At 46.8% G+C, this 21,418-nt stretch overlaps 1 protein-coding gene across 1 annotated transcript in view; it reads right to left on the bottom strand.

Annotated features, from left to right (window-relative positions):
* The window catches only part of LOC105495654 (rhophilin Rho GTPase binding protein 2), an 85,465-nt gene that overhangs the window by 36,225 nt on the left and 27,822 nt on the right, over positions 1-21,418 (bottom strand). The window contains exons 3-4 of the mRNA XM_071085983.1: positions 10,676-10,804; positions 5,713-5,788 (exon numbers count right to left, since the gene is read on the bottom strand). Coding sequence (XP_070942084.1) covers positions 5,713-5,788; positions 10,676-10,804 — 205 coding nt within the window. The remainder of the gene's footprint in view (positions 1-5,712; positions 5,789-10,675; positions 10,805-21,418) is intronic.

A 21,418-nucleotide genomic window follows, 5' to 3' on the forward strand; every position in this document is an offset into this window, starting at 1 on the left:
TTATACAACTTCTACATTAAAGCTCCTCCTGTTTTTGTGTGTTCAATGCACAGACACACAAACAAACACTTGTCCTACAAAAATGGATTTGTACTAAATATACAACTCTGCTGTGCCTTCTTTTTCTGTTTTTTTAAGAGATGAGGGTCTCACTCTGTTGCCCAGGGTGGAGTGCAATGGTGCAATCATAGCCACTGCAGCCTCGAACTCCTGGGCTCAAGTCATCCTCCCACTTCAGCTTCTCCAGTAGATGGGACTCTAGCTATGCGCCACCACACTCAGCTAACATTGTTATTTTTCATAAAGACAGAGTCTTCCTATGTGGCCTACGACGGTCTCGGACTCCTGGCCTCAAGTGACCCTCCCACCTCAGCTTCTCAAAGTGTTGGGATCACAGGCATGAGCCACCACACCCAGCTGACTATGCTTCTTTTCTTTAAACATGGCCATGGGCTGGGTATGGTGGCTCATGCCTGTAATCCCAGCACTTTGGGAAACTGAGGCAGGTAGCTCGCTTGAGGTCAGGAGTTCCAGACCAGCCTGGCCAACATGGTGAAACTCCGTCTCTATTAAAAATTTTTTTTAATTTTTTAAATTAAAAAAAAAAATAGTTGAGCATGGTAGTTAAAAGGGATCAGGTGTAGTGACTCTTGTCTGTGATCACAGCGCTTTGGGAGGCCAAGGTGGGAGAATCACTTGAGACCAGGAGTTTGAGAACAGCCTGGACAACATAGTGAAACCCCATCTCTACAAAAAATAAAAAATTAGCCAGGTGTGGTGATGCACACCTGTAGTCCCAGCTGCTCAGGAGGCTGAGGCAGGAGGATCACTTGAGCCCAGGAGGTTGAGGCTGCAGTGAGCCATGATCATGTCACTGCACTCCAATCTTATGTTCACCTCATAAAAGTCAAAGAGGATTTTGATTAACTTATATATATATTCCTGGATTTGAAAGTTAGTAAACTAGGCTAGACTAACATACTTAGTGGGATAAAAAAAATTATCTAACTGGCCAGGCACAGTGGCTCACACCTGTAATCTCAGCGCTTTGGGAGGCTGAGGCAGGTGGGTCACCTGAAGCCAGGAGTTCAAAACCAGACTGGCCAACATGGTGAAACCCCCCGTCTCTACTAAAAATACAAAAATTAGCCGGGCATGCTGGCAGGTGCCTGTAATCCCAGCTACTCCGGAGGCTGCCGCAGGAGAATCGCTTGAGCCCAGGAGGCGGAGGTTGCTGTGAGCTGAGATTGAGCCACTGCACTCCAGCTTGGATGACAGAGTGAAACTTCGTCTCAAAAACAAAAACAAAACAAAACAAAAATCCTAACTGAAACCCACTGTAAACATTAGGGACAAAATGAGAATTTCCACCATCACTGTTATTACTTAGCCTAATTCCAAACATTCTCTAGCCCACACATTAAGAAAAATAAGAGACATAAAATATTAGAAAGGAACAATCAAAATAATTTTTTGCAACATAACAGCATGTTTATAAAACCCAACAGCATCAACTGAAACATTACGAAATTAATAAGAATTCAATAAAGTGGCAAAGAAGTTAACATATAAAAGTCAATAGTAAAAAGAAAAGTCAATATTCTTCCTTTCTTATACATGCAATAACCAATTAGAAAAACTTAACAGACAGTCAGGTGCGGTGGCTCACATCTGTAATCCCAGCAGTTTTCAAGGCTGAGGCTGGCAGAACATTTGAGGTCAGGAGTTTGAGACCAGTCTGGTCAACATGGTGAAACCCTGTCTCTACTAAAAATACAAAAAATTAGATGGGTATGGTGGCAGGTGCCTGTAATCCCAGCGACCCAGGAGGCTGAGGCAGGAGAATCACTTGGACCTGGGGGACAGAGGTTGCAGTGAGCCAAGATTGCACCACTGCACTCCAGCCTGGGCGACACAATGAGACTGTCTCAGAAAAGGAAAAAAAAAAAAAAAAACAACCCTAACAGAGAAACAATACCTTTCACAATGGCAACAAAAGTACATTTCTAGGGATAAAATTAATATAATTAAGCAGAAAACTATTAAACTTTACTGAAGGACAGATGTTATTTCATTTTCTTTCACTGATTTGGAAAATCTTTTTTTTTTTTTTGAGACAAGGTATTATTCTGTTTTCCAGGATGGTGTGCAGGGGCTCAATCATAGCTGACTGCAGCCTCGACCTCTTGGGGCTCAAGCAGTCCCCCCACCTCAGCCTACCTGGTAGCTGGGACTAAAGGTGTGAGCCACTGCGCCTGGCCCTATTTCTTTTTTTTGGTTTTGTTTTTGTTTTTTGAGACGGAGTCTTGCTCTGTCTCCCAGGCTGGAGTGCAGTGGCCGGATCTCAGCTCGCTGCAAGCTCCGCCTCCCGGGTTTACACCATTCTCCTGCCTCAGCCTCCCGAGTAGCTGGGACTATAGGCGCCCGCCACCTTGCCCGGCTAGTTTTTGTATTTTTTTTAGTAGAGACGGGGTTTCACCGTGTTAGCCAGGATGGTCTCGATCTCCTGACCTCGTGATCTGCCCGTCTCGGCCTCCCAAAGTGCTGGGATTACAGGCTTCAGCCACCGCGCCCGGCCTATTTCTTTAAAATAAAACAAAATCGGCCGGGTGCAATGGCTCATGCCTGTAATCCTAACACTTTGGGAAGCCGAGGCGGGTGGATCACTTGAGGTCAGGAGTTTGAGACCAGCCTGGCCAACATAGTGAAACCCTGTCTCTACTAAAAATATAAAAATTAGCTGGGCGTGGTGGTGGGTGCCTGTAGTCCCAGCTACTCAGGAGGCTGAAGCAGGAGAATCACTTGAACCTGGGAGGCGGAGGTTGCAGCGAGCTAAGATTGTACCTCTGCACTCCAGCCTGGGCGAGAGAGCAAGACTCCCTCTCTAAATAAATTAATTAAATAAAATAAAACAAAATCACACTGTGAAGCTTCACTGATTATAAAATATCACACGAACACCCAGGTCAGATTTGAAATGGAATTGCCCTAATTCAGTCTGCTGAACCACTTCTGGAGTACCTGTGTTTCTCTCAAATATGAAAGAGAAAAAATACAACAGAAAGTCCCTCAAACGTTCTCATTTTCGTATGATTGACATTTGTAGAGACTCTTTTAGGCTAAAATGACATGGTTGGAAGCCTGTGCCGAATGGCAGCTGGCCATGGCCACAACATGTGAATATTTTCATTTGCTTTAATGTGGAATTCAGCACATGACCCAAATTGAATCCTTAAAAATGCCTATAAAATTCCTAAGTTTCTCCAAGAGACTCTTCCTTTAAAATGCTTGCATTCTTGGCCGGATGCAGTGGCTCACGCCTGTAATCCCAGCATCTTAGGAGGCTGAGGTGGGCGGATCATCTGAGGTCAGGAGTTCAAGACCAGCCTGGTCAACATGGTGAAACCCGTATCTCTACTAGTAAAAATTAGCTGGGTGTGGTGGCACATGCTTGTAATCCCAGCTACTTGGGAGGCTCAAGCAGGAGAATCGCTTGAACCTAAGAGGCGGAGGTTGCAGTGAGCTGAGATCGCACCATTGGACTCCAGCTTGGGGAACAAGAGTGAAACTCCGTCTCAAAAAAAAAAGCTCATTCTTGTAGTCCAGCATCAAGCAACAGACAAATTAAATCATAAAGAAACTTCTACAATAGCAGCAACAGACATTTCCAGACACGTGGATTGTTTTGAGTCCCACAGACCAGTGGCAAGTCACATCTATTTTTGTGCAAACTTGGGCCACCCTGCACCTCATCCCCTTTCCCCTCCTTGATGGAATTTGGAGGCAACTGGTTAAAAACTCAAACTGATAGAGTTGAAGAGGGAAGGAAGAGGAGCGTAATCCAGGCACAGGATGGTCTCCCGGCCCCAGCCTGGCGGCACGGTCTCTCCTGTGTTCTCCATTGAAGCACCTCTTCCACTTCCCACTTGAATCCCCCATGGACCCAAGGGCCCTGCAGGCAGGGCTGTGGCCTCCGGCACCCAACACAGTGCCAGACACAGGTGGGCTTATGAGGATCTGCCAAACAGGAGAGGAGTCCAGATACCCAGGGATGTGGCAGGGGGGCACACAAGCAAAGACTCTGGTTATTCAAATATTTAAGGGGAATGAATTGACATCTTTGATTTCCTTTGAAATTGCATCATAAATAAGACAGACTGATGATATTAGCCCTTACCTTCATTTTCTTTTTCTGTTTGTTTTTTGAGACGCAATTTCACTGTTGCCCAGGCTGGAGTGCAGTGGCACAATCTCAGCTCACTGCATCTCCACCTCCTGGGTTCAAGTGATTCTCTCGTGCCTCAGCATCCCGAGTAACTGGGATTACAGGCATAGGCCACTACGCCCAGCTAATTTTTTTTTTTTTGAGACGGGATCTTGCTCTGTCGCCCAGGCTGGAGGGCAGTGGCATGGTCTCAGCTCCCTGCAATCTCTGCCTCCACCTCCTGGGTTCGAACAATTCACCTGCCTCAGCCTCTCAAGTAACTGGGATTACAGGTGTGCACCACCACATCCAGCTAATTTCTGTACGTTTAGTAGAGACAGGGGTTTTACCACATTGGCCAGGCTGGTCTTGAACTCCTGAGCTCGAGTGATCCGACTGCTTCAGCCTCCCAAAGTGCTGGGATTACAGGCCTTTAGCCATTACTTTCTTTTTTTTTTTTTTTTTTGAGATGGAGTCTTCCTCTATTGCCCAGGCTAGAGTGCAGTGGTGTGATCTCGGCTCACTGTAGACTCCGTCTCCTGGGTTCAAGCGATTCTCCTGCCTCAGCCTCCTGAGTAGCTGGAATTACAGACGCCCACCACCGTGCCCGGCTAATTTTTGTATTTTTTATTAGCGACGGGGTTTCACCATCTTGGCCAGGCTGGTCTGGAACTCCTGACTTCATGATCCACCCACCTCGGCCTCCCAGAGTGCTGGGATTACAGGCATGAGCCACCGCACCCGGCCTAGCCATTACTTTCAATGGCAAAAACTGCAATTACCTTTGAACCAACCTAACAGACACAAAAATGCACAGATGGACAAATATGTGAGGAAGCAATGCTGGCAGTATGTTCCTGGAGGAAGTGAGTACACAGGAGTTTGCTATAAAATTCTTAGAATTTTTTGAAAAGTTTGGAAACTTTCATAATAAAATGTTAGAGAAAAAAACTTTAGCTATTCTTCCAAAAACATAGCCTAAACTGGTTACATGATTTAAGAAAAAAAGATACTATTAATAAAAGAGGATATAAGTTTTAAATTTCAAAGCATATCCACCACAGACCCTCTTTGACTTGGCCTCTTGGGGAAGGCCGGCCTGGGTTTCCAACCTGCCTTGTCTAAGACCCAGGAGGAGCTTCAGAAGTCATTAAAGGCCACAACAAAAATCTGGCAGGAATAAACGCACAAATTATGCATGTAGCTGGCTGAGAAGGGCCTCAGGGTCACTCTGTAGATATCAACTGACTCTGCCTGTTGAGCCTAAGGCCATTGCAAGAGATACATATTCTCTATCTCCTTTTTTTTTCTTTTCTTTTTTTTTTTTTTGGTTGCCCAGGCTGGAGTGCAGTGGTATGATCACAACTCACTGCGGCCTCCAACTCCTGGGCTCAAGTGATCCTCTTGCCTCAGCCTCCCAAGTAACTGGGACTACAGGCATGCGCCACTGCAAATGGTCTATTTCCATTTTAAACACTGAGTCCGGTGCCCATGGCTTTGAGATTTACCTTGAGGACAACTGAAAAGTCGACGTCTTTCGTTTCCTTCAGGCCAAGAGGAATCAGGGGAATCGTAAATGCCTCCCTATGAGGAACACAACAAGGTATATATGAACACCCCAAACCAGACCCCTGGGTATCCCACGGCCTTGTCCCCAGCAGCCCAGCTCAGGTGTGCGCCCTCTCCTTGCCCCATCCAGTACTCACCTAGCTGACGGGCTCATTTTCCATAAGGATGACTCTGGTCATGCCCCACCCTCTGCTCTAAAACTGACCCCAGCTCCCTAAGACTGCTGGACCACCCCGCCTAACACATCATGCCCCTGGTATCTTGACACTGATTTATCTTCCACTCTCAACACCTCAATGCTTCTTTTTTTTTTTTTTTTTTTTGAGATGGCATTTTGCTCTTGTTGTCCAGGCTGGAGTGCAATGGCGCAATCTCAGCTCACTGCAACCTCCTCCTCCTGGGTTCAAGGAATTCTCTTGCCTCAGCCCCCCGAGTAGCTGGGATTACAGGCACGCAACACCACACCCGGCTAATTTTTGTCTATTTTTTTTAGTAGTGATGGGGTTTCGCCATGTTGGCCAGGCTGGTCTCAAACTCCTGATCTCAAGTGATCTGCCCACCTCAGCCTCTCAATGTGCTGGAATGACAGGCACGAGCCTCTGCGTCCAGCCCAGTCGCAATGCTTCTTTGAGGCAGCTGTGCTGAGAGTCTATCCTGTGCCAGGTTCTGTGCCCGGTGCACTTGCTGCTCCCACCTGGGTGTACCACCCTGCTGCCCTGCGCCTCCTTTGTCAGCTCCTCACCCCCTCCTCCTCTGCTCCCCTCAGGAGCCCCATCCAACAGAGTGCACCTGCCTCCCAGCCCAGGACCAGACACCCTCCACCTCCTCTCTCCCAGCTAACCACTCAGTAACCACAGGTCACCCAGGGAGTGCTCCGTGAGCCTGCATTCCTAGGGGCAGGGCCAGCAGGAAGTGAACGGAGCTCAGGCTGTGTTTTGCAAACAGGGATTTAGCTCCCTGACCTGTAACAGGAGACCTCCTAGGGCTGCTCAGCCCAGCCCCACAAGAAGGCCAGAAAGGCTGGGCAGGGCGAGAGGACAATGCAGCTGTAAGCTGAACCTCGTTCTGCACAGCTGGGCTACAGCAGGTGAGACCCATCCCAGAGGCATGGAAAGTCGGATCCTGCTGAAGGCTCCTCCAGGCTATGCAGGGCGGGAAGCCAGGTTTGCGGCTGTCCAGGCAACAAGAGGAGGAGTAAGCGTCCTGAGCCGAGCTCCAGGACACCCCAGCCCCAATGTGGCACTGACAGCGCCCTCTAGGTGACCTCGGGCCTCCCTGAGTTTTTCATCTGCACCATAAGGTTCTTTCTTTCCCGCCTACCTCCTAGAAGACTGTAAAGATCAACCGTGATAAGAAAGAAACAATCTACTTTGAAAACAGAATAGTGCAGGCTGGGCGTGGTGGCTCACACCTATAATCCCATCACTTTGGGAGGCTGAAGCGGACAGATCACCTGAGGTCAGGAGTTCGAGACCAGCCTGGCCAATACGGTAAAACCCCGTCTCTACTAAAAATACAAAAACTACCTGGGCATGGTGGTGTACACCTGTAATCCCAGCTACTCAGGAGGCTGAGGCAGGAGAATCGCTTCAACTGGAAGGTGGAGGTAGCAGTGAGCCAAGATCACACCATTGCACTCTAGGCCTGGGTGACGGAGCGAGACTCCATCTCAGAAAAAAAAAAAAAAAAAAAGAGCAACCATGCAAAGAAAGAAACAATCTACTTTGAAAACAGAAGAGCGCAGGACCCAAATGCATGGTGTCGTGTTGAATCTGCACAGCTCTCCCTCTTCCCAATGACACAAGGCAGTGATTGACCACTCTAGAGCCCAGGGACCACCCCAGGGGCCTTCGGTTCACTCTGTGGGAAGCCCTGTGTTGCATGTCCCTGCTCTTTGGCACAGCAAATGCGAGTGTGGAACGGCCAACATTTATTACCAAAGCTTGGACCCATCTTGCCTCCTCCAGAACTTGAACCTTTTGGACAAAACACTAGAAGTGAACACCAGAGCATAGGCTGGGAGAACCTTCCATTAGCTGTCATATTGACTGGGCATTCAAAACTGCACAGGAGGCCAGGTGTGGTGACTCATCTTCACCAGTTCCACCCCTTTGGCTCTGTGTTTGCAGGACCATCTCGTGGACACCAGCCTGTTTCCTGAGAAGCCGAGGAATGGTGTGCTGGGGGACAGCAGAGACAAGGAGCCCATGGCCCTGGATGGCACAGTCTATCAGGGGAGCAGTTCCACCTGCATCCTCCAGGAGACCTCCCTGTGATGCTGACTCAGGACGCTGCTTCTGTCAAGACCAGCCTGGCCAACATGGTGAAACCCCGTCTCTACTAAAAATACAAAAAATTAGCTGGGCAAGTTGGCACGTGCCTGTAGTCCCAGCTACTCAAGAGGCTGAGGCAGGAGAATCGCTTGAACCTGGGAGGCAAGGTTGTGGTGAGCTGAGATCGTGCCACTACACTCCAGCCTGGGCGACAGAGAGAGAGACTCCATTTCAAAAAAACAGTAAAACGGGGCCGGGCATGGTGGCTCACGCCTGTAATCCCAGCACTTTGGGAAGCCGAGACAGGTGGATCACGAGGTCAGGAGTTCAAGACCAGCCTGGCTAACATGGTGAAACCCCAACTCTACTAAAAATACAAAAAATTAGCCGGGCGTGGTGGCATGTGCCTGTAGTCCCGGCTACTCAGGAGGCTGAGGCAGGAGAATCGCTTGAACCTGGGAGGCAGAGGTTGCAGTGAGCTGAGATCCCGCCACTGCACTCCAGCCTGGGCAACAAAGCAAGACTCTGTCTCAAAAAAAATAAATAGAAATAAAAAAATATAAAACAAACAAACAATAAAAACTGTATAGGAGCCCACAGGTAAGCCAGGCATGGGGCGTCACAAAGGGAAGAGCCAGCGAGGTTTCACACACTGATGCTTCCCCTCCAGCTCGGAAACTACCCTGGTGCCCCGCAGAGGACCAGCACCAGGAAACACACATTCCATAGGTGACTCAAGGTTCCCAAATCCAGGGAGCTATTTTCCGACTGAGTTTCCCCCGGGACCCACCTACTTTTTGAGCAGTCTCATGCCCGCACTGAAAAGGCACGTAAACCCTTCTCTGAACTGTCTCAAAGTTATTTCTCCTTAAAAAGAAGCATTTCACTTAGCATTTTGTTTTGTTTTTGTGTTTTGAGACAGGACTTCTTTCTGTTGCCCTTACTGCAGTCTCGACCTCCCTGGCTCAAGTGATCTTCCCACCTCAGCCTTCTGAGTAGCTGGGACTACAGGTGTGCACCACCACGCCTGGCTAATTTTCCTATTTTTTGTAGAGATGGGGTTTCACTATGTTGCCCAGGCTAGCCTCGAACTCCTGGGCTCAAGTGATCCCCCACCTCAGCCTCCTGAAGAGCTGGGATTACAGGCATGAGGCAAGAGGGGCACTTATTTCATAGTTGGATCTCCATTTTTGGAGATGTATTGCAATTCTGAGGGATGGTGGTGTTGGCTTTCATCTTGAAGAAATCGATTCTAAAATTGAGTTATGGAGAATGATATGATAGAGTGCCTTCAAAATTGGCCTAGGGGCCAGGCGCAGTGGCTCACATCTGTAATTCTAGCACTTTGGGAGGCCAAGGTGAGCAGATTACTTGAGACCAGGGGTTCAAGACCAGCCTGGTCAACATGATGAAACCCTGTCTTTCTTTAAAAAAATAAAATAAAATAAATGCAAAAATTAGCCAAGTGTGATGGTGCACGCCTGTAATCCCAGCTACCCAGATGGCTGAGGCACAAGAATCGCTTGAACCTACAAGGTAGAGATTGCAGTGAGCTGAGATGGTGCCACTGCACTCCAACCTGGGTGAGAGAGGGAGACTCTCTGTCCAAAAAAAAAAGGAAATACAACCTTAAAAGGAGACTGGTATATTACTTTGTTTTAATATGGATTTTTCTGTTTCAGTTTGTCACCTCTAGCTAGGAAATGGACTGCAGTCCAACGTAAGTACAGTGCACAGGATCTCTGTGTGTGCATAGTGGTTTCCCCTTACAGGGTCGATTTTGGCCTTAATCCCAAAAAGTATTTGTATATACTTTTTGTTCCTTGGCAAATAAATGAGGAAATAATTAGCCAACATTGGAAAGGTACTGTCCTAACAATGTCCCTTTAATGTTTCTTAGGAAAATTATGGTGACCCACTAAAATATCCTTGCTCAATGTCTGTTCAGTTGAATTTAATAACATATCTTGTTAATGTTTGCCTGTCTATGAAATGTGACTACGCGGAATTACTGAAAAATAACTATAAAATCAAAGGCATCTAACTTTTAAACTTATCTTGGTTCATCACGTATATTTATACTAGATTTTGTACTGTCTTCATTTTTTGTTTGTTTGTTTGTTCTGAGACACAGTCTCGCTCTGTCAGCCAGGCCGGAGTTGCAGTGGTGTGATCTCAGCTACTGAAACTTCTGACTCCCTGGTTCAAGCAATTCTGCCTCAGCCTCTGAGAAGCCAGGATTATAGGCGTGCACCACCACGTCCGGCTATTTTTTTTATTTTTAGTAGAGACAGGGTTCCACCATGTTGGCCAGGCTGGTCTCGAACTCCTGACCTCAGGTGATCTACCCGCCTCGGCCTCCCAAAGTGTTGGGATTACGGGAATGAGCCACCGTGCCTGGCTTCACAAATGCCTTTTTGTCCAACACTGCAGGTATGTTCCAACAAATGGACTCATCCCTTCCAGTCTAGCACCTCGCTCAACCCCAAACCTGATGGTTCTCTCACTTCTCAAAGTGGGGGCTGCCACACCTAGTCTAGAACCCTATCTGGCCTCTTTGTGCAGCACCCTGGATGCACGCAGGATCTCCGGCTCAGAGGCTTCTGGAAGGTGAGCTGCTCCCACTTACTCTGTGTTCTGATAGACGCCCACCGAGATGTTCAGCCCCTCCAGCTCTTCCTTGAGCATCTGCAGGTCTGAGTTGACGAAGCTCAGCTCCAGCCGCACTTGTTCCCGTACCTTTGGGTTCGTGGCCACTCTGTTCAAACAGAAGAGGGAGAGAAGTGCCCTCAGCCAGGTATCCCAGCTTCTGGGTGAGCAGACCCAATCCCCAGTCCCTGCAGGGAGGATGACGGCACGGCTTGCAGAGGAGGGTCGGGAGTATCCCAGGGACACAGGGCGCCTGCCCAGCTTGCAGCACACCTGCCAGTACGTGGAGCTGGGGACACAGGCAATGACACTGTGAGCTGCAGACATGAACTCTATGACATCCTGCAAAAAATCAGCCTTGAAAAGAGAAAACAAAACTGCTCCCAGCCATGCCCTAAAACACTGTAAGATATCCACTTGAAAAGAAATGAACGATTCCTTTTGGTAGGAGAAATCAAAATAAATAAATATAAAATTTGTTTAAAAAAAAGAAAGAAACGGATAATTAGCTGGGCATGGTGGTGCATGCCTGTAGTCCCAGGCCGGAGGATTGCTTGAGACCAGGAGGTTAATACTGCAGGGGGCTGTGATCACGCCAGCGCACTCCAGCCTGGGTGACAGGGCAAGACACTGTCTCTAAAAACTAAAACAAGATAAAATGAAATAAAATATAAAAATATATACATATAAGATAGAAAGTAAAATAAAATAAATGAATGAGAAAATGAAGGGAGAAGTAATGCTTCCCAATTCATTCTATGAGACTAGTATTAGCAACCCAAACCTAGAAACATATAAATAGGATTATACACCATAACCAAGTGGGATTTATCCCAGGAATGCAAGGTTGGTTTAACATCTGAAAATCAATTAATATATTACATTAACAGAATAAAGGACAAAACACATGGTGACTTCAAAAGACATTGAAAAAACTATGTCACAAAATCCATCCCAGATTCGTAATAAAAATTCTCAACAAAGTAGGAATAAAAAAGAATTCACGAAATCTGATAAAAGATATCTACAAAACCCCACAGTTAACATCACACTCAGTGGTGAATGACTGCTTTCCCATTCTCATCAGGAACAAGGCAAAGATGCCCGCTTTTGCTATTTCTAATCAATGAGGCAAACAAAGAAATTAAAGGCATCCAGATTAGAAAGGAAGAAATAAAACTGTCTTTATTCACAGATGGCATTATCTTATATATAGAAAATCCAATGCATCCATAAAACAAATATTAGTACTAATAAATTTAGGAAGGTCACAGGGTATAATCAATATACAAATATCAATTCTTTTATTTTTTTCTCTAGACAAGGTCTCACTCTGTCACCTAGGCCGGAATGCAATGTCACCATTATGGCTTACTATAGCCTCAACCTCCCAGGCTGAAGCCATCCTCCAGCCTCAGCCTCCCAAGCAGCTGGGCCTACAGGTGCACACCACCATGCTGGCTAATTTTTGTATTTTTTTTGCAGAGATGGAGTATCACTATGTTGCCCAGGCTGGTCCAGAAATCCTGGGTTCAAGCAATCTTTCTGCCTCAGCCTCCCAAAGTGCTGGGATTACAGGCACGAGCCACCGTGCCTGGCCAAATCTATTTCTATATACTAGCAATGAACAATCTTGAAATTGAGAAAACTATTCCATGCACAATAGCATCAAAAAGAATAAAATATTCAGGAATAAACAAAAGAATCACAAGACATGTAAACCGAAAACTACAAAACAATGCTGGAGATATAGTAAAAGAAGAGCTATTCCATTGTATAGGAAGGCTCATTATTGTCAACATGTCAAGCCTCCTTAGTTGGTACATTCATTCATTGCAACCTCAATCAAAATCCCACTAACCTTTTTAATAGAAATCGACCAGCTGATCCTAAAATTCATACGGAAATGCAAAAAAAAAAAAAAAAAAACAAAAAACAAAAAAAAAAACCCTACAATAGGCAAAACAATTTTGAAAAATAAGAACAGAGTTGGAAGACTTATATTGATTTTAAAATTTACTAAGGAGCTGGGCTGGGCATGGTGGCTCACATCTGTAATCCTGGCACTTTGGGAGGCTGAGGTGGGTATATCACCTGAGGTCAGGAGTTCAAGACTAGCCTGGCCAACATGGTGAAACCCCATCTCTACTAAAAATACAAAAAATTAGACAGGCATGGTGGCGGGCGCCTGTAATCCCAGCTACTTGGGAGCCTGAGGCAAGAGAATCCCTTGAACCCAGGAGGCCGAGATTGCAGTGAGCCAAGATCGCACCACTGCACTCTAGCCTGGGCAACAAGAGCAAAACTGCATCTCAAAAAAAAAATAACAAATAGCCGGGCACAGTGGCTCAAGCCTGTAATCCCAGCACTTTGGGAGGCTGAGACGGGCAGATCACGAGGTCAGGAGATCAAGACCATCCTGGCTAACACGGTGAAACCCCATCTCTACTAAAAAATACAACAAACTAGCCAGGCGAGGTGGTGGGCATCTGTAGTCCCAGCTACTCCGGAGGCTGAGGCAGGAGAATGGCATGAACCCGGGAGGCGGAGCTTACAGTGCTGTGAGATCTGGCCACTGCACTCCAGCCTGGGCGACAGAGCGAGACTCTGTCTCCAAAAAAAAACAATTTTTTAAATAAATAAATAAATAATAAAAAATAAACTTACTAAGAAGCCATAGTCATCAAAATAGCGTGGTACCGACATAAAGATAGGCAATGAAACAGAATAAGAGTCCAGGAATAAATGTTTACATTTACATAAGTAAATCTTTATAATTGATTTTGAACAAAAGTGCCAAATCAATTCAATGTGGAAAAGATTATTGTTTCAACAAATAGTGCTAAAGCAGGTTGACATCCATAGGTACGTCAGGGTCCCTAAAACCACCCCCAAAGTTCAATGTTAATCTAGGAGGACTTGCAAAAGCCATGGCTATGGTTTACTACAGCAAAAGACACAAAGCATAATGAGCAAAGGGAAAGGCACATAGGGTGAAATTGGGAGGAGGCCCGGCCCAGACTTCTAGGGGTCCTCTCTCTGTGGAATCCCACAGACCGTGCTTAACTCCCCCAGCAAGGAGTTGTGACAACACACGTAAAATGACATCTACCAGGGAAGCTCAGAGACTCCACGTCCAGGGTTTTCACTGGGGGTTGATAGCATAGGCACCTCTGCCCAGCATGCTCCAAAATTCTGGATTCCCAGAAGGAAAGCAAGTGGTTCCACATAAACCATACCGTTTGTACAAACAGTTCAGGCACAGTGAGTCAATCTTATCAGTCTGGGAATGATGAGAACACTTCTAAAATTGAAGTTTCTAGACACCAGCCAAAGGCCAGTCTTACAAGCAGGGCTTTCTAAGGAGAGCAGTTCTGGGCCTGATAGGTGAACTCTTTTCTGCACAATAGGTAAGAATTAACCTAAATCGAAATGGCACACCATTTACAAACACTGTCCAAACAGGTTATAGACTGCAACAAGAGCTACACCTCTAAAACTTCTAGACGAAAATATAGGACGCAATCTTCGTGACCTTAGGTTGGATAAAATATTCTTAGCTACACACGAAAAGGACAATCCATAAAAGAATAAATCGGGGACAGGCGCAGTGGTTCACGCCTGTAATCCCAGACCAGCCTAGCCAATATGGTGAAACCCCATCTCTACTAAAAATACAAACAAAAAATTAGCTGGGGGTGGTGGCAGGCACCTGTAGTCCCAGCTACTTGGGAGGCTGAGGCAGGAGAATCGCTTGAACCAAGGAGGCATAGGCTGCAGTGAGCCGAGATTGCATCCCTGCACTCCAGCCTGGTGACAGAGCAAGACTCTGTCTCAAAAAAAAGAAAAAGAAAAAAGGCGGCCAGGGGCAGTGGCTCGCGCCTGTAATCCCAGCACTTTGGGAGGCCGAGACAGGTGGATCACCTGAGGTTGGGAGTTCGAGACCAGCCTGACCAACATGGTGAAACTCCATCTCTACCAAAAATACAAAATTAACTGGGTGTGGTGGTGCGTGCCTATAATCCCAGATATTCGGGAGGCAGAGGCAGAAGAATCGCCTGAACCCAAGAGGCGGAGGTTGCAATGAGCTGAGATCGCACCACTGCATTCCAGCCTGGGCAACTAGAGCGAAACTCCATCTCAAAAAAAAAAGAAAATGAAAAGACAAGCCACAGACCGGGAGAAAATACTTTCAAATTATATATCTAACAAAGAATCTGTATCCAGGCTGGATGCAGTGGCTCATGTGTGTAATCCCAGCACTTTGGGAGGCTGAGGAGGGTGGGTCACTTCAGGCCAGGAGCTTGAGACCAGCCTGGCCAACATGGTGAAACCTCATCTCTACTAAAAATACAAAACTTAGCTGGGGGTGGTGGTGCACACCTGTAGACTCAGTCACTCAGGAGGCTGAGGCAGGAGAATTGCTTGAACCCAGGAGGCAGAGGTTATAGTGAGCAGAGACTGTACCACTCTCCTCTAGCCTGGACAACAGAGTGAGACTCCCTCTCAAAAAAAAAAAAAAGTTTTCAAGCAGAGCTTTTGAAACCTACTCAAAGGCCTTATAGATGCTCCCTCGTGTTATAGATTAGGAATCACCACTAAAATAACAGAAACAGTAACAGCCAGGCTGTAAGCCAGGCCTGTACTGAGCACGTGTTGGTGAACTTTAGACTGGTAGAGAATCATCCTCATTTCACGGATGAGGAAGCCTGAGGTTCATTAGCCAAGAGCTCCCGGCCATCGGGAGAGACTGTGAGTATCTGACCTCTGTCCCTTCCTCTGCTGATGAAAACCCAGCCACCGGTCACCTGATTGCACACGTGCACATTTGGACTCCCCCAGACAATAAGATACTAGAAGCTCAGCTTGGTGAATTTCATCAATTTAGAGATTTGTGTGTGCGTATGGCTATGACACCAGTAAGAATACATTTTAGGCCGGGCACAGTGGCTCACATCTGTAATCCCAGCACTTTGAGAGGCTGAGGCAGGCGGATCACTTGAGGCCAAGAATTCAAGATCAGTCTGGGCCACACAGCAAAACCCTGTCTCTACTAAAAAGACAAAAATCAGCCAGGCGTAGTGGCACATGCCTGTAGTCCCAGCTACTCAGGAGGCTGAGGTATGAGAATCGCTTGAACCCAGGAGATGGAGGTTGCAGTGAGCTGAGACTGCACCACAGTACTCCAGCCCGTGTGACAGAGCGAGACGCCATCACGAAAAATAGAAAAAAGAAATATATTTTACAACTCAGTACATGCATGCACACACACACACAGACACATGCCCCTTCAACAAAAGTCTCACAAAAGTCATAGGCGTGATTCACTCCAGCGTATTCTATTCTACTCTAATAACTTCTTTTTTTAAAAAAAAAATCATGTCTGCAATCCTCCAATTCTCTGATTATCAGACACCAACTGGGTATCCAACAATTCAATTCGATTCTGACCCCAGCTCCTGGGGTAAGCACATACCCCACAGAGTAGTGGCTCGGTCCCACAAAGCTGCCCCCATTTTAGGGACCAGTCACACATCCTGGCGGGGGGGAAACCTGTGCTTCTGACTGATGAGCTGTCAATCAAGGGTTCCCACTGCCACCTCCTCAGGTTTGGTAATTCACCAGAACGTCTCCCAGAACATAGGAAAGCAGCTGAAGGACCAGTACTGGTTTATGTTATTCAGTTCGGGAACAGTCAATTGGAAGATGTACACAGGGCAAGTTATGGTGGGAGGGGGTAGGGCTTCCATGTTCTCTCCAGGCACCTCAACATGTTCACCAACCCAGAGGCTCCCTGAACCTCATCGTTTAGGGTTTATTTTATTTTTATTTTGGGGACCGCGTCTTGTTTTGTCACCCAGGCTGGAGTGCAGTGATGTGATCACGGCTCACTGTAGCCTCGCCCTCCAGGGCTCAAGTGATCCTCCCACCTCAGCCTCCCAAGTAGCTAGGACTACAGGCGTGTACCACCACACCCAGCTAATTTTTATATTTTTTTCACCATGTTGCCCAGTCTGGTCTCAAACTCCTGGGCTCAAGCAATCCGCCTGCCTCAGCCTTCCAAAGTGCTGGGATTACAGGCAAGAGCCACCACGCCCAGCCTTATTTTGTTTTTTGTAGAGATGGTTGGTGTCTTGCTATGTTGCCCAGGCTGGCCTCCACTCCTGGGCTCCTGGGCTTGAGTGATCCTCCCTCACCCTCCTGAGTAGCTGGAACTACAGATATGCACCACTGTGCCTTGCTAATGCAGGTTTTTTTTGTTTTGTTTTTGTTTTGAGACAGAGTCTCGCTCTCTCCCACAGGCTGGAATACAGGCGCACGATCTCAGCTCACTGTAACCTCCACCTCCCAAGTTCAAGTGATTCTCCTGCCTCAGGCTCCCGAGTAGCTGGGATTACAGGCGCCCATCACCATGCCCGGCTAATTTTTGTATTTTTAGTAGAGATGGGGTTTTGCCATGTTGGCCAGGCTGGTCTCGAACTCCTGACCTCAGGTGATCCACCCACCTCGGCTGCCCAAAGTGCTGATTACAGGCGTGAGCAACCGTGCCCGGCCTAATGCAGGGTTTTTAATGGAGGCTTCATTAAGGATAGATGATTAAATCATTGGCCACTAGTGACTGAGCTGGATCTCCAGCCTCTCTCCCCTCTCCAGAGGTCACAGAGGGAGGAGCTGAAAGTTCCAGCCCTCTCACCATGGTTTGGGCTTTCTAGGGATCAGCATCCATTCTAAAGCCTCCCACCAAGAGGGATCTCATTAGCATACAAAAGATACTTTATCACTCAGGAGCTCTGTGCCAGGAACACAGGAACAGGATAAAGACCAAATATTTATCTTTTATTATGCCACAGCAACGCAATGAATTGATGTCATTACACACCACAGGTCACAATCTGCAGCTGTGCTACAAAGAGCTTATTGAGAAAACGACTGATTGTGTAGCTGATAATGTTCACAAGGACTGGGGCAGCGGGAATCCTCCCATCCCTCAGTATCAGGAATGGGTTCATTTCTTCTTACAAATGGGTTTCCATTTGGCTAGTGAATATAAAATGTGTTCCAAATATATTCCCTTCCTCCTATTGCCTGCCAGGAAGCTCAGAGACAAACCACGACTCACATTTCACAAAGTATATAGGACTTTGTGGCATGCACTAGCCTTACCTCCAGCTAAATCTTTCCTTTATTCTTCTTTCTCTTGCCTTCATATCTTCATTCACTCCTGATTTAAATCTTACATGTTGTATGAATGTGTTAAGGTACTTCAAATCCACTTTGAGGGAAGATAAACAATTATAATTCCTAGAGGACGAGCCTTCTTTCTCTGGGTATTTTTTTCCTGGAACGTGGCATAGCCCTTTCCATATCATGGGGGCGCTGAACAAATTTCAGTTCATGGAAGAACAAATGACAGAGTGAAGATTACTCCCTCTGGGCAGTGAGGGAGCTGATTGGTTCTCAGCACCAGAGTAGGTTCAACTTAAATATAAAAACTAAGGCGGGACACGGAGGTTCATACCTGTAATCCCAGCACTCTGGGAGGCCAAGGTAGACAGATCACCTAAAGTCAGGAATTCAAGATCAGCCCGGCCAATATGGTGAAACCCTGTCTCCACTAAAAATACAAAAATTAGCTGGGCATGGTGGTGCATGCCTGCACTCTCAGTTACTCGGGAGGCTGAGGCAGGAGAATCACTTGAACCTGGGAAGCGGAGGTTGCAGTTAGCAGAGATCATGCCACCGCACTCCAGCCTGGGCAACAGAGGGAGGCTCCATTTCAAAAAAATAAAAAGTAAAATAGTCCAGGCACAGTGGCTTACGCCTGTAATACTAGCACTTTGGGAGGCCAAGGTGGGCAAATCACCTGAGGTCAAGAGTTGGAGACCAGCCTGACCAACACGGAGAAATCCCGTCTCTACTGAAAATACAAAATTAGCCGGGCGTGGTGGCCAGCACTTGTAATCCCAGCTACTCAGGAGGCTGAGGCAGGAGAATCACTTGAACCCAGGAGGCACAGCTTGCGGTGAGCCGATATCGTGCCATTGCACTCCAGCCTGGGCAACTAAAGGGAAACTCCATCTCAAAAAAGAAAAAAGTAAATAAAATAAAAATAAAAATAAATAAAAACTGAGACCCTAAGAATCCCACCAAAATCCCTGGAGAGCTTCCACATAATGTCAACTCTTTATTTTTCCACCTTTATATATAAATTTGCCATGTCTCCCCCATCCCAGCTTGGCAAAACAGTTTTTGGTGTTTTTTTTTTAAATATATTTTTTAATAGAGTCAGGGGTCTCAACATATGCCCAGGCTGGTCTCAAACTGCTAAGACAAAGCAATCCTCTTGCCTCATCCTCCCAAAGTGCTAGGATTATAGGTGTGAGCTATCACGCCTAGCCTGGCAACGATTTTTTATTTAAGATTTGCCACAAGGCCGGGAATGGTGGCTCACGCCTGTAACCCCAACACTTTGGGAGGCCGAGGTGGGCAGATTACGAGGTCAGGAGATCAACACCATCCAGGCTAACATAGTGAAACCCTGTCTCTACTAAAAATACAAAAAATTAGCTGGGCGTGATGGCGGCACCTGTAGTCCCAGCTACACGGGAGGCTGAGGCAGGAGAATGGCGTGAACCCAAGAGGCAGAGCTTGCAGTGAGTAGAGACTGCACCACTGCACTCCAGTCTGGGCAACAGAGCGAGACTCCGTCTCAAAAAAAAAAAAAAATACAAAACTTAGCTGGGCATGGTGGCACGCGCCTGTAGTCCCAGCTACTCAGGAGGCTGAGGCAGGAGAATCGCTTGAACCTGGGAGGCAGAGGTTGTAGTGAGCCAACATTATCGCACCACTGCACTCCAGCTTGGGCAATAGAGCTAGACTCCATCTCAAAAAAAAAAAAAAAAAGATTTGCAAGAAAGTCAGGTGAAGTGGGTCATGCCTATGATCCTAGTGCTTTGAGAGATTGAGGCAGGAGGATTGCTTGAGGCTAGGAGTTCAAGACCAGTCGAAGCAACATAGTGAGACCTTGTCTCTAAAACAAATACATTTTTTTATTTTAGTTTAGTTTTCATTTTTGAGACAGAGTCTTGCTCTGTCACCCAGGCTGGAGTGCAGTGGTACGATCTTGGCTCACTGCAACCTCCACCTCCAGGTTCAAGCAATTCTCCTGCCTCAGCCTCCCGAGTAGCTGGGGTTGCAGGTGTGCGCCACCACACCCAGCTAATATTTTGTATTTTTAGTAGAGATGGGGTTTCACCCTGTCGGCCAGGCTGGTCTTGAACTCCTGACCTCAAGTGATCCACCTGCCTCTGCCTCCCAAAGTGCTGAGATTACAGGCATGAGACACCACACCCAGCCAATTTTTGTATTTTTAGTAGAGACAGGGTTTCACCATGTTGCCCAGGCTGGTTTTGAACTCCTGGCCTCAGGTGATTCTTGAGGATCAGCCTCCCAAAGTGCTGGGATTACAGGCTTGAGCCACCACACCTGGCCTAAAAAAAAAGGTTTAGATACATTTCCAACAAATCAATGAGTTGCCCTTAAGATGTAGAACTCTTTACGTTGGTCACTGTGAAAACTGTTGGCAGCCAGGCGGGGTCTCAGGGTTGGTTTCTGTAATGCTGACCTTTGGTGCAAACACGATTCAGAAATCAACCCTGGAGTCTGAGCTTCGTTGCTAGCACAGGTGTATGTCAGAGGTGTTCGAAGCAAAGTGACTCCGTTTTGAGTGAGGGCTGGAAAATGAGGCTGAGACTTGTTGGGCTGCATTCTCAGAAAATTAGCCATTCCTAGCCTCTAGATGTTTACAGCAAAGGGAACAAATTAATAATGTTTACTAAAACAGACCCAGACCTGGGAGTGTCCAGATATCCCATGGAGAACAAAGGCATTCCTCAATTTTGCTTTAAAGATAATAATATCTGGCCGGGCGCAGTAGCTCACACCCATAATCCTGAGGCGGGCGGATCACAAGGTCAGAGATCCAGACCATCCTGGCTAACATGGTGAAAACCCGTCTCTACCAAAAATACAAAAAAATTAGCTGGGCGTGGTGGTGCGTGCCTGTAGTCCCAGCTACTTGGGAAGCTGAGGCAGAAGAATGATGTGAACCCGGGAGGCGGAGCTTGCAGTGAGCCGAGATCATGCCACTGCACTCCAGCCTGGGGACAGAGCTAGACTCCATCTCAAAAAAAAAAAAAAAAAGATAATAATATTGATTCTTGCAAAATATAGTAATTAAGAAAATTCTTTTTTTTTTTTTTTTTTTTTTTGAGACAGAGTCTTGCTCTGTCGCCCAGGCTGGAGTGCAGTGGCACAATCTTAGGAGTCTGAAGCAGGAGGATTACTTGAGGCCAGGAGTTCAAGACCAACCTGGGCAATATAGGGAGACCTCCATCTCTACAAAAAATCTGAAAATGAAAATTAGTTGGGAATGATGGTAAACGCCTATAGTCCCAGCTGCTCAGGAGGCTAAGGCAGGAGGATCACTTGAGCCCAGGAGTCTGAGGCTGCAGTAGGCTAGGATTGCACTGCTACACTCCAGTGTGGGCAACAGAGCAAGACCTTCTCTCAAAAAATAAATAGGCACAGTGGCTCACACCTGTAATCGCAGCACTCTGGGAGACCTAGGCACAAGGATTGCTTGAGTCCTGGAGTTTGAGACCAGCCTGAGCATCACAGGGAGACCCAGTCTCCACAAAAAATTTTTAAAATTGACTGAATG

The sequence above is a fragment of the Macaca nemestrina genome, chromosome 20 (genome assembly GCF_043159975.1).
Source record: "Macaca nemestrina isolate mMacNem1 chromosome 20, mMacNem.hap1, whole genome shotgun sequence".
Classification (NCBI taxonomy): Eukaryota; Metazoa; Chordata; class Mammalia; order Primates; family Cercopithecidae; genus Macaca; species Macaca nemestrina.